General features: G+C 41.5%; 1 protein-coding gene across 1 annotated transcript; it reads left to right on the plus strand.

Annotated features, from left to right (window-relative positions):
- Positions 1–3643: 3643 nt before the first annotated feature.
- Positions 3644–12563, plus strand: LOC103807845 (6-methylsalicylic acid synthase-like). Its single transcript, XM_009080594.1, has 6 exons — positions 3644–3704; positions 4409–4562; positions 5298–5458; positions 6239–6442; positions 6542–6723; positions 7005–12563. The coding sequence occupies exons 1-6, from the start codon at positions 3644–3646 to the stop codon at positions 12561–12563; spliced, it is 6321 nt and encodes a 2106-aa protein (XP_009078842.1).
- The last annotated feature ends 1288 nt before the right edge of the window (positions 12564–13851 follow it).

Here is a 13851-nt window from a genome sequence, read left to right on the forward strand (position 1 = left end):
TTTTTTTTTCTTTTTCTTTTCTTCTTCTTTGTGTTGTTTCTGAAAGAAATCCAATCCCACATGTACTTCACTCATGCATGTTTTCCCACAGAACACAGGAAAAATTTGATTGAAATAATGAAGACTAGGCAAGCCAATAGCTGTCTTCCTCTATCCGAGTCTTGGCAGGATGTAATTGTTGGTTTGAAAACCTGAGGAAATACACATATTTCATTTGTCCTTCTGGAATTATCAGACATAGATTTGACAGAAAAACCAAAGGTTTAGTTCAGAGCAGGACACTGTAATGGCATAGAAGACAAAACAAATGTAGTGCCTCCCATGTGACAGGTCTTTGTCTCCCTTTTGAACTTCTTACGTTTAAATTTAAATGAAATGTGTAATAAACTTGATGACAAACTCACTTGTAATTCAGTTATAAATAGGCTGCCTATGTTAGTAACAGACTCAATCTGCTATTGCTACATGTGCTTCCACACTTACGTTATATATCCATTTCTGGCATTGTTCAGGAAGGTTGAGCAATCATTTAGGTTTATTAATATATTCCAACTATGACAAGACAAGTGCACATCATCAGCACTCAGGCAACACACTGTAACTATAAACGAGTCTTATGTTTTGAATCAGTAACAGTAACAACACTTTCTTAGTCCTGCACTAGTGTTCACATTGTTTATATTGTGTTTGAGTCACTGGTGTTCAGATTGGTGTAACTTGCATTGAAATAAATGGCTACAGATGTGAAGGATTCATTTCAATATTCTACCAATACCAAACCAATACCTCAAAATATGGCTTAGCATCTGTTGCTTTCAGATGCTAATTGTGAAACTGTAATGGAGGTTCCACAATGCATTCCTAGTTCACCTGATGAACTCACATTCTGTTCTGCCAGGGTTGTTAATGGTACCAGCACTAAGAAGAGTGTTCTTTAGACATGTGTAAAATATGGAGATTCTCAAGTCAGCTTCAGACTAGCCATCTTGTGAATCAGCCTCATAATGATATCAGGGAAGTGGGTTAATTAAGTTAAGAAATCATTAAATAACTAGTAAAACCCTCAGAATTCAGAAAAGAGTGTGACTGAGATTTTTCAGCTGTGAAATGGAGAGCATAATTTCAACTTTTCAGAGCAGGTTATGAAGTTATTCAGTGGCAGAATAAAGTGTTTATTCTCAACACAACGTTTTTTTTGCTGGTTTTTCGGAAGGGTTGGGTCCCAAAACCAAGGAAAATGTTAACTCTATATGAATGTGACACTGTGTTTTCATTACAAAGTCAGAAGAGAAGAAAGATAAGTTTGGTGCTTGGAGTGAAATCAGATTCCTAATCTGATTTCACTCTCCTAATCTGAGAATGAAAAAGACATCTAGCAGCAGCTACTGGACTTGATCCCTTTAGAGGTTACTTCTGGATATCCCACTGTTTTGCTTTTACGAAGATGGGAGTTTTTAGAAAGAAAGCTCAATATTGCTTTAAATGTCCTGGTGGACTCAGAAATGTTTTGGGACTATTTGTCTTTTGACAAGGCTTTTTGTGCTTGCACATTTAAATGGTCCTGCTTGGTTAAAGAATGCAGCTGTGACATCAAACATGAAACTCAGGTTTTAAGTTTATAGAGAGTTTGGGCTTCATTTTCACAATAAATAGTTTAGGTTTGTTGATATTAAGAGCAAACCAAATTGAGTTGTTACTTTAAAGACAGAGTCTTTTGAATCGAATTCTTAAGATGATAAAATTTTTATGGTCTATTTCATGACAAGATATCTCCAAAGAATTGTTTTGCTAACTGTAAAAAGTTAGAGAAGTCAGAATTTTACTCCTATTCTGGTGTGAAACCTGATGACACAGAGAATTTACAACTTCAGGGAAGTAGTTTTGAACTTTAGTCAGGACCACTGACTAATTACATGACTCATTTGCTTTTTCTCCTTTGAAAGATGTTAATATTTTAGCATGTGTATTTGAATAAGAAACCACACAGAATCCTATATAAACGACTTCCACAGGCTCAGCCCATTACTCTACCCTACTGGGATGATATAAGGTAAGACTTACCTAACTTACTGGCTAGTTCTCTATATACCAAAGACATGTTTTATGTTATGATTAGAAAGTATGTATTTTTCTATTATTTGCTATTTAAGTTCTAACTTAGGAACAGGGCTTAAGAGCACCCTTGTGATAAGAGTATCATTGCTGGGCTTTGCAGGTTCAGCTTAGCAATGACATTCAAATATCAGCCAGAACATATGTAGAAATCAGGCAATTTTGAAAGAACTAAAAGGAAACAGCTGCTATAACATTTTAGAATTTGTATTATTTGTAAAATGGGATTTAATCCTAGAAAGCCAGACTCTGATCGTCTTATTTTTGCTAGGTGACTTTTTCACTTTTTCTTGTCTTAGCTAATGGAACTAGGAAGTACATTTTTTTAAAGTGTGAATCTGAGCAGTCATTTTAAATTTCACCGTTCAAAGCAAACCTCCAAGAACTGGTAGCTCTGAATGATGTGTGAAGCTGTTAAATAGCCTCACCTCTGGTTCACTGCTGTCAGTCAGTGACTGTGCTGTGCTATCACTGAGATGAAATTCTATCCCCACTGCCAAGTGTCCCCCACTAAACCTTTCAACAGCAATTCTTCTCTTTGTGGGTGGAAGCAAGTCCAGGAGGGCTGCAGAGTTCTGAGGTAGGAATCCCAGTGAGTTCCAATTAATTGAATTGATTTTCTACTGACAAGGTCCTTTCACAGAATTATAGAAAAAAATAATCTGTCAATTTTATACTGAGGTATTTAATTTGATCCTTAGGATTTTTTGCTTTGCCATCTAATTTGTTGAAAAACAATCACTTTTTTTTTTTAAAGGGTTTTTCACAACAAAAAGCTTTCTAGGTGCAGCTGCAAATGAGCTGAAAGGCCAATTACTTATACAGCTGTAGTGGAGCTACCTGAAGACTGCACTGTCAGGAAGAGAGAGATCATGTGGACATTGGTGGCTTTTGGCATGGTCTATGGGGGTTGATCTGTGCTTACAGAGGAAGCTGATTTAGACAAAACTAGGCAACCTTGGCATCTGGGGAATAAGGTTTTTCTTTCCAGGCACTTTTCAAGGTGTGGAAGATGCTCCTATTGTTCCTTCAGCAACTTGGTCATCTGTTGTCTGTTTAGGTGGTCTGGTTTAAACTGGTAAATTACAGAATCTATTTGGGAGATTTGCTTTTGGAATAGGATAGAGAAGATGGGGTTGAACATCTGCCTTGGTCAACACACTGTTCACTTCTGTACACAAGAAGTGAATCAGAAATGATTTAGGGAGAGGCTCAAGAGCAGATGAACTGGCAGGAGTAGTAGAGGTTGAACAGTGAAAAGGAAGGGTCTATGAATAAGTGAGTTTGGGGGATTAGATGGGGCTTTTCCTGTAAAAGTAAAGACAACAAGAAAAATTCAGCACAGCTCTGGTTACCTGTGGGCAGTGACATTTGTCATCACAACCAACAACAGATCATTCAAAATTAATCAAGCTTTGAACACATATGTGTGTTTATGGGAAGTTCACTTTTTAACCTGATATTTATTTCTTGGTAAATGCATAATTGTTTCAGCTGACTGAAATTACACCTGTATTGTACAGCCCAGGAGATGGAGATTGAGACTGCAGATGAAGTTGCTATTGTTGGAATAGGATGCAACTTTCCTGGAGGTAAGTTTGGGGTGAAAGCTAAGCAGGCTCTGAACATTGAAAAGCAGAGTCATTTATTAATGTTGATAGGGAAGAAAACAACATGTTCCTCCCTTAGTAGACTTTGTTGTTTTGCTACTCAGAATGTTTTTAAAAGGTCATGCTGTGATGGAATATGTGGGTTCAAATTTGTCTGCTGGCAGATGGAGAGATGGACCGACCTGCAGAGCTGGCTGTGGGCAGGACACTGAGCTGCAAATGAAAATCATACAAGCAAACTGGATGGGTCTGAATTGATCTGAACTTTCTGCACATACACTGGCTGTGTGTGCATTGTTGCAGGACTCTGCATCCACAGGGACAGGGCAGATCAAGGGCCAGACAATATCACTAGCTGTGCCTGTAGGTTGGATTTTTCTAAATGAAAGCTTCCTGCTTTGTTATAGTAAGTATAGTGGACGCAGTGAGATCCTAGGGAAATGGGGATATAAGGTGAGTAAGGATTTTGTGGGGTTCCTTAGTGTTTAGACAAGCAGTGAAGGGATCATTCATGCTTTTCTATTTTCTCTCATAAAAATAATCAGTTCTTTCTCTGGAAATTCTACTTGAGCAACCTCAACTTGAGCTTACCTGTGGGAGTTCTTTATAGCTGAGTGTGCATTTCTGAGTCTGCATGGGGAGGGGGAGCACATAGTTTAATCTCCTTGAAAACCTTTCTACCACAGGAGATGGAATTGACAATTTCTGGAAAGTCCTGGAGGAAGGCAAAAACTGCACAGTAGAAATCCCCCCCGAGAGATTTAATGCCAATGAGTGGTATGATCCAGATGGTAACAAGCCAGGAAAAATATGTACAACGCGAGCTGCTTTTCTCAATGAGTGAGTCTGTTACTCTGCTGCATCACTGATTTTTGTGGTACTTACACTATAGGTACAACCTGTCCAGAACTGTGACTAATGTGAAGAATAACAAGTTACCGTAAGGTCAACATAACTGTCTTTTATTTGAACTCCACATTCACCTTAATTCAAATGAATAATTCACATACACAGAAGAAATCTTAGTCTGCCCTGAGAGTAATACTTGGCAGGATTGAATTGTAGGACTCAGAATTAATTCTGAAGACACTTTTAAGGATAAACACGCACAGGCACACATAAAGTATTTTGAATTTATTGTTAGAGAGGTATGGGTATACCTTGGAAACACCTTAGCTGATCCTCTACTTATTGGTTGTAATTTGTACAGCATTGGTCTGTATTGTCTTAAAATAATGGAGAAGACAATATTTGTTTATAACCTGTTGGCTAAGACCACAATACAGCAGAGTCTTGTTCTGCACATTTCATAATCTGAGGAGTTCTGCTGGTACTAGTGGAATAGCCATAAAAATGTCAAGGAGTGGACCCTTACCTCTGAAATGCACGTATTTTGTGCTGGGAGATAAACCATCTTTTGCCTGTACACAATTCTGAATTTCATAAACGAGAACTGTGGTGTAAACACCAGTTACTGCTTTGCTTTTCATGAAATTGCAAAAAATGTGTACCATGATTCTAGAAGTAAATGCATCTTGTATATATGTTGTGCCATTTTCTGGTCTGTGTACCTAGATTTAATACATTTGACAACCACCTGTTTGGGATTAATAATTTGGAAGCTGAACGCATGGATCCTCAACAGAAGTTACTGATAGAATGCACGTACAAAGCCCTGGAGGATGCAGGAGTTCCTGTAGAAGCTGTCAGTGGCACCAAAACAGGTGTTTTTGTTGGTAAGAAGAAAATTTCATGGCAAAGAAAGTATGTTTGAAACTCACAAAGATTGGAGCTCTCCTTTGTAAACACATTATTGCTGGTAACTGTAGGGATAAGCTCTTTAGATTACCTTTTAGTCTGATACCTGCTCTTTGACACTATTTCTTGCTCTCTGAATAGAGTTACTGCATTTTCCACACATGCCCATGGACTTGGGGACCCACTGTATTATTTCAAGCATGTGTTTGCAGAAGGAGGACACAACTGCTGTCACAGGCCCTGTTCTTCTTTTCTATCTCTGTCTTACTGCTCCACAGTGTGAAAAATAAAGATAAATACAAATCATGTGAAGTAGCTTGTGCTGTGACCTTTAAGTTGGCATATCTGAGGAACTGAAGCTAATGTACATTTATATCCCAGCTACACTCTTTGGAACTTGTTGGTATATATTCCCATAGCTAAACCAAAACAGCCACTGTTGAACTGAGATACAGGGATCTAAGCAGGCTACAGAGAGCTTAGCTGCATCATACAGTGAGCCAGCTATCAGGAAAGGCCTGTCATTTACTGGGCAGGTAGGAGTCTCAAGTGTTGGGTCTGCTTGTGTAGGTTGAGTCTGGGAGAAATTGCTGTGAATTTTGCCTTTGACTTGTGTTGAAGCAAAGGTTCCCTGTAGGAGCACTGATGCCATGAGGTTTACTATTAAAAGTGAAAACCAAAACACACCATCAGGCTGAGAGCTGTACAGTCCTGTTGTTGTCTCGGGTTAACTTGCCATGTATCTGATATTTTTACAGGTCTTATGAATCGAGACTATGAAATCATAACAAGCAGAGCAGTGAATGCCTTGAATCATTATGATGGTACTGGAACTGCAATGAGCATTGCAGCTAACAGGGTCTCATTCACATTTAATCTGACTGGGCCATCCCTGACTATTGACACTGCATGTTCATCTTTTTTTTTTGCTCTGCACTATGCCTTGCAAGCCATTAAATCAGGTAATGGGACTGAAGAGCTGCTGACAATGAAATTAGGATTGCTGCTGTTTCTGTCAATCCGGGACATCCCAACATGAGCATGTTTCTGTTTTACTCCAGGAGACTGCGAGGCAGCAATCTGTGGTGGGGTGAACTGCATAATAGATCCCCGCACCTTTGTGTCTCTCAGTAGAGCAAAAATGATCTCTCCGGAGGGAATAAGCAAACCCTTCTCCAAAAAGGCAGATGGCTATGGAAGGGGAGAAGGCTGTGGTGTTGTTTTCCTCAAACCACTGAAAAAGGTAAGATTGCTTGTGAAGCAGCCTGAAATTACACTTGCCTGAATTTTGTATCTTCAGCTCAAATAATTTCTTTTCCAGAGAGAATTTTGCAGTTCAAGCTTAATGAAGCATTTCTTAAGCATTAAGCATTTATGCACTTCCCCTACCATGGGAAAGGGATCACACATTAAAAAGTTAGCATCGTACTCTGTCTATTCTTGCATTTGTTGTGGTGTTTTATTGTCTCCTCTACAGAGAAAGCATGAGGTTATTAAAGATAATTTTGCCTTTTTATGAAACAGGCAAAGGACGACTACAGTAAAATCTGGGGTGTGATAAACATCAGTGCAGTTAATCAGAACGGCAGGTCCATAACTCCGATTACAAGACCATCTCAAATAGAGCAAGAGAAGTTACTGCGCAGCATATATGAAAGTCGTGTTGATCCCTCAGTTTTGCAGTACGTTGAAGCACATGGTACAGGAACTGCTGCCGGAGATCCCACCGAAGCTGAAAGCCTAGGTAATGTCATTTGTAAAAACAGGTCTTCCCAAGTTTCTGTTCTGAAAATTGGTTCAGTGAAAGGAAATATTGGGCACACTGAATCAGCTGCTGGAGCAGCTGGGTTAATCAAAGTGCTTCTGATGATGCACCATGGAAAGATTGTTCCATCCTTGCATTACTCGAAGGAGATGAGCAACATTGATACAGAGAAATTAAAGCTTGCTGTTGTCACAGCCGTGGAGCCCTGGGAAGAATCCATTCAGTATGGAAGGGTAGCTGGCATCAACTGCTTTGGATTTGGAGGAACCAATGCTCATATAGTAGTCAGGCAGGTTAAGCAGCCAGAGCCTCTTCCTGCCTTTAAGAGGCCCCTTGAATTAGTTCTGCTGTCAGCAGCATCAAGTAAGTCCCTTCAGATGACAATGGCTGACACGGCTGAGCAGCTGAGCACCAGAAACTCTGTAACTCTCCCAAGCCTGGCCTATACATCTGCCTGCAGAAGGAGCCATGCCAGCTACAGGTACCGAAAAGCATTTGTCACAAATTCTCTCCAACACCTGCAGCAAGAGCTTAAGTCAGCAGTGAGCACTGAACCTGCCATGTCAAAGGGGGAACCACAGCTGGTGTTTGTGTTCTGTGGCAACGGTGTGACACTGAAGGAATTCAGCGAGGCACTGCTGAGCTCAGAGCCAGTGTTCAGAGACAAGTGTAAGGAAATAGAAGACCTTTTTCAGCGACATGCTCCCATCAGCCTCCTGCCAGCCAGAAATCGTAGCCCCAAAGATCTGTTGAATCCGGAGCTTTCCCAGCCTTTGCTTTTTGCCCTGCAGGTTGCTGTAGCTTCCCTCCTGAAATACTGGGGTGTTAAGCCGGTGGCTGCTGTTGGCCACTCGGTAGGAGAAGTTGCCGCTGCGCATATTGCTGGGCACCTTTCTCTGGCAGATGCAGTCAAAGTGATCTATCACCGGAGCAGGCTGCAGGCAAAGACTGCCGGAGGCAGAATGTTGGTGGTTGGAAACATCCCTGTTCAAGAGATTGCAGAACGTCTGCATCCCTACTCGGGAAAGGTGTGTATTGCTGCTTACAACAGCCCAGTTTCCTGCACCTTGTCTGGGAATGCAGACTCTGTGGAAGCTGTCCAGAGAGAGTTAGCTCAAGCTTTCAGAGAAAGAAACATCTTTCTTCATGTTTTAAATGTCCCAGCTGCGTACCACAGCCCCAGCATGGATATGATACTTGGGGAGCTGGAGGACAACATAGAGCCTTTAGAAAATCAGAAGGGGGAAATTGAAGTGATTTCAACACTGACTGGGGTGGCTGCATCTGAAAAGGACTTTGCTCAAGGCAAGTTCTGGGCCCGGCATACTCGTGAGCCTGTTGCTTTCACTCAAGCCATCCAAAGCGCAGCTAGAGACCGGGAAAATGTGGTGTTTGTGGAAATAAGTCCTCACCGAGCACTGCAGCGAAGCATAAAGGAAACTCTAGGAACAGGTGCAAAGGTGTTCTCCTCTTTGCAATCTGATGCAGAGTATCAGGCACTGCTCACCCTTGTGGGAAATCTGTTTGAACTGGGATATAATCCCAACTGGCAGCACATATATAACGGGTATCAAAGTGTTCCGGTGGCCATTCCACGATATCAGTTTGATCGCCAAAAACTCATGTCCTACCTGGATATACATCAACAAGCAAACCAAAGAGATGTCAGCGCCAGTCATCCTCTGATTTATGGGACAAGCAGTGACAACACGGAGTTTGGCTGCCTGCTGTCTCAGGACACGACACCATACTTATACGAGCACAAGAACAATGGGGTGGCCTTAGTTCCTGGTGCTTTTTATGTGGAGCTTGGTCTTGCCTCTGTGATGAGCAGCTCAAGACCTAAAGTGCCTCTGAGTACATGCCAGCTGAGTATCAATTTTTCTGCACCATGTGTTCTAACACAGAGTTTCCAAGTGTTGAATATCAAGCTGAGTCCTCAAAAAGATGTGACAACCTTTGAGATTCTCTCTTCCTCCAACGCAGTTTATGCTGCTGGCCAAGTGACAAAAGAGCCTGAAACTGCAGTGGAAGAAAGTACCATCTCCTTCCAAGACATCTATCAAAGATGCAGGTCAGTGATTAGTAGAGAGGAGGTTTATGCTGCACTGTCTGGGGTTGGCTTTCAGTACGGCTCCATATTCAGGCAGCTCAACGATGTGCATTATTGCCAGGAACTAAAGGAAGCTATAACAAGCATAAAGGTAAACAAGGAGACAATCAGAGAGATGTACAGCTACTGTATCCACCCAGTGCTGCTCGACTGTTTTCTGCAGATGACCGCTGTCATGACCTCAAGGACATTCCAGTCCAGAGCAGGCTTTCCTTCAGGGATAGGCAGCCTGGTGGTGCTCCGACCACTGGAGGAGGAAATGATGATATATATGAGAACAAGCAAGACCACTGGGAACTGCCTAGAAGTCTGTGGATGCTTTGTGGACAAACATGGTGCCGTTTTGGCTGAGCTCAAGCGTGTTGCCATCACATTCATGAAGAAAGCATCTTCCAGAGACAACGAGTTCATGTTTGAAAACAAGTGGAAAGAAGTCTCTCTTTCACAGGCAATTGGACACCCAGGGGTTAAGCCCAGAGTCTTAGTGTTTGCGGACAAATTTGGGATAGCTGAGCAGCTCAAAAATTACTTGCATCCTGCTTCGAGATATGTTCTGTATGAAGAGTGGGAAGCCCTCTTGGAAAGTCACACACAGAATAAAATGAGAGCAGAGGTTGAGGATTATGATGAAATTCTCTTCCTGTGGGGAATTCAAAAGTTAAATGAAGATTTCCCAAGGAAAGTGGTAGACCAGTTGGCAAAGTGTTGTGAAGCCTTTCGCCAAGTAGTGGTGGCATTAAGAGAGAAAAAGTCCCACTGTTCAGTCAGAGTGATCACCTACAGAACAACGGAAAGATATGTAGACCACATAAACTGTGGGTTTGCATTGTATGGCATGACCAGAACTTGTGTCGTTGAAGTTCCAGAAGTCACATTTCAGTTGATTGACCTCAGCTCTTCCAGTTCCGTGGACATCTCAGTGCTAGCAGATGTTCTTGTCAAATACAAAGGTGGGGATTATCCAGAAGTTTGCATCAGCCAAGGAAGAATTTTTGTGTCTGAAATTCGACGCACACCTTTTGTAGATGCAGATTACATCCAACCCATAAGATCTCTCCAGAAGTCAGAAACATTCACTTTGTACACTTCTGATCCATACACAGCAAAAGACTTGTCTGGTGAATTATCCACCAGCACTGCTACTCAGCTTGACAAACAGAGCGTTGAAGTTCTAGTGGATAAAATTTGTCTCCACTCAGAAGATTATTTCCCCATTAGTGTTTCTAGCTACAACTTTGGCAATACACTGTATTGGAACTCGCAAACAGGAGACAAACACAGACTTTTGGCTCTTGATTTCAGTGGCACCGTAACAGCGACAGGCATTGATGTGAAGAAAGTGAAAGTGGGAGATCACGTGGTTTCATGTTATCCTGTCGCTGCAGCATCCAGAGTTCAGATTCCAGGAACGGTTTGTTTCAGTGTAAAGAAATTCCCACTTTTTCAGTATGTCCCTTGTGTGTCATACTTCATCATTGCATGGGAAATCTTCACCCAGAGGTTACCCAAGGGGAAACATGGCAGAACATTGGCTATTATTACTAGAGAGCCATCATCGGTTTTGTGCCAGGTTCTTTCTGCAGCAGCAGAAGAGATGGGCTGGAGAACAGTCGTTGCAAGGCCCACCCCCGATAATTTCCAGTATATAAACCTATGCAATGCTCTTGTCGTTCTTCCTCCAATCAACAGACTGTCTCGGGAGGAACTGGCCCACATGTACCTTCTTAAAGATGTGGTGTTTGTGTGTGGCAATCGACAGTCTGAATGTATCCAAAATGTCAGTGAAGCTGATTATGAAAACATCAGCTTTCATATCCTTACCCTTGCTGGCATTTTCCAGAAAGCACCTCTAAAGGAATTGCAGAAGACTGTACATGCCTGGACCAGTTCCATGGACATGAAACGGTTTAGACGTCTCTCAGGTTCTGTTTTTCAGCAGGCTGACAACTTTGAAAGGGTTAACTCTGTGATGTCCTATTTTACCTGCTCTTCTGTCCCCCTTGCTGTACTGAGAAGGCAGAAGGACATGAACATGGTTTCAGATATTCCATTGTATGAGCCCCAGAAGCAGCTGTTTAAGCAGAATGCTGTTTATGTCGTTGTTGGGGGACTCACTGGACTTGGCTTTGAAACGGTGAAATTCATAGCTGAGAATGGAGGAGGGTGCATTGCAATACTCTCCAGGAGAATTCCAAGCAATGAGAAGCAAGAAGAGATGAAGGCTTTGCAGCAGCAGTACAAAGGCAGCAAAGTAATGTTTGTGCAGTGTGATGTGACTTCAGCTGGTGATGTTGAGAAAGCTTTCCAGTCCATTGCAAACACCTTTGCGGGGAGTCCAATCAAAGGTGTGTTTCAAAGTGCTGTTGCTTTACACGATGGCCGTATTGAAGTTCTGAAGTTGGCTGACTTCCAGAAAGTGCTGAGCCCAAAAGTAGCAGGGACCCTACATCTTCATCAGGCTACCAAAGGCCAGAAGCTTGACTACTTTGTGTGCTACTCCTCTGTTACTTCCTTTCTGGGCAATGCCACTCAGACAAACTATGCAGCTGCAAACTCTTTCCTGGATGTCTTCTGCCTCTATAGGAGGAACCATGGGCTTTCAGGCCAATCCATTAACTGGGGTGCTTTGAACCTTGGCATTCTGCTCAATCAAACCCATATTCAGAGCATTCTAGGCTCCAAGGGCATAGATGTTCTGCAAGTGCATGAAATTCTTGAGTATCTCAGGAAGAGCTTACTTATGAATAACCCACAGCAAGCCGTGGTCAAACTGAACTTTCATGTTTTATCCACTCATGTTTTCAATCAGATTATTTCACTCAAATCTCGCTTCATATCACTCACCTCAGAATATTCCAGGAACGAGCTTGAAACCTCTGAGGAAACACAAGTCCCAGATGCTGCCTTTCTCAAATCTGAAGACTATATCATCTCTCTGGTGAGTGACCTCACCAGACTGAACCCAGATGAACTAACCATGAATACATCACTTTCATCTCTGGGTATAGACTCTATGTTAGCTATGACGATTCAGAATCGTGTCTTTCAGGAGAGAAGGGTGGACATGCCTCTTCTGAAACTGCTTGATCCTCACACAACTCTGTCAAGTTTAGTGGTGGTTTTAGAAGAAACAAGCAATGCAAATGGAAGAGCTGAGAAGGAGACTGCTGTGGTTGAAAGTGCAGAAAAGGGGAGCTGGCTATAGGAATTTTCCTAATCAGGAATGGCATAACTTTGAAGATACCCAGACCATTTGTAGCATCTCAGAATATGTCATTGCAGACAGGGTGGAACATCTGGTGATGCAGAGTGTCCTCTTCCTCATTGACCCAGAAACTGCACACCAGGTTCTTCTGCCATTGTCCTACTAGCTGTGTTAATTTCAGTCAACTGTTTGACTTGTTACTGTTTGCACCTCTGAATGATGAATATACATGCAAATCAACAGAATATTATTTTTTGCCATTATTGTATTCTTTTAGGCTTTTTAAACAATCAAATTAACTTTATTATCAAATTAATTTGATTATCAAATGTGTTTAAATATGGACATCTTTTTGAAACTATTTTGATGTCATGAATTTCAAGGTTTCTTCTGAAAAAATGAAACTTAAATTTTTCCTTATGTTTTCAAAAATATTCAAAAATTTCCAGGTGCAAAGCATGCAGTAAAGCAACTGGTTTTCTTTGTTAATTAACCATTTTTATGAAAGCCCAAATAAACAGGAATAGCAAAATAGTTTAAGAAGAAAAAACCTGTATCTGTATCAATTTTTTTTCTCCCTCATAGTAAGATGTGTCCTTATTTTCTAATCCAATTTTTTCCTACATTTTCCTAATTTTCCTTAGTCTAACCCATGCCCTTCTTTTCTTCAGGGAGACCTAGTTCACATTTTTGAAGCAGACCCACGGATAGACAAATTTATTGACACTTATGCAATGGTGACCTAATTCTGGACATTTCAGCATGCTTAGAAATTTGTTATGATTAAAAATCAGAGCATTGTATTCAGTTTGAAATCCTACCGTAAGAAATCACTTTCCTAATTGTACTTGTGAACTTACCAGCAAATACTATGCATTGAAGTCAAACAGAAGAGAGTTTCCATGCACGCAGTCATTAAGTGTGACTTTATATACCATGATCCAAAGAAATTGCCCCATCAGCATGATACTGTTAAGCAAGAATTCCTTTAATGATGACACCAGGTGCATGGGGGATCACTCCTCCTGATCACACACACACACACCGGCTCCAGATGGGACAGCTTCTATTTCAACAAACCATACATACAGCCTTTCCTTGTAAGAGAGATGCTCCAGTCCCTTAATCATCTTCGTCACTCTTTGCTGGACCTGCTTCAGGTGCTCCATGTCCCTCTTGTACTGAGGAGCCCAGAACTGGACACAACACTCCAGGTGCAACCTCACTAGGGCTGAGCAGAGGGACAGGATCACCTCCCTCAACCTGCTGGCAATAGTCTTCCTAATGC

This window comes from Acanthisitta chloris, unplaced genomic scaffold, assembly GCF_000695815.1.
Source record: "Acanthisitta chloris isolate BGI_N310 unplaced genomic scaffold, ASM69581v1 scaffold6028, whole genome shotgun sequence".
NCBI lineage: Eukaryota > Metazoa > Chordata > Aves > Passeriformes > Acanthisittidae > Acanthisitta > Acanthisitta chloris.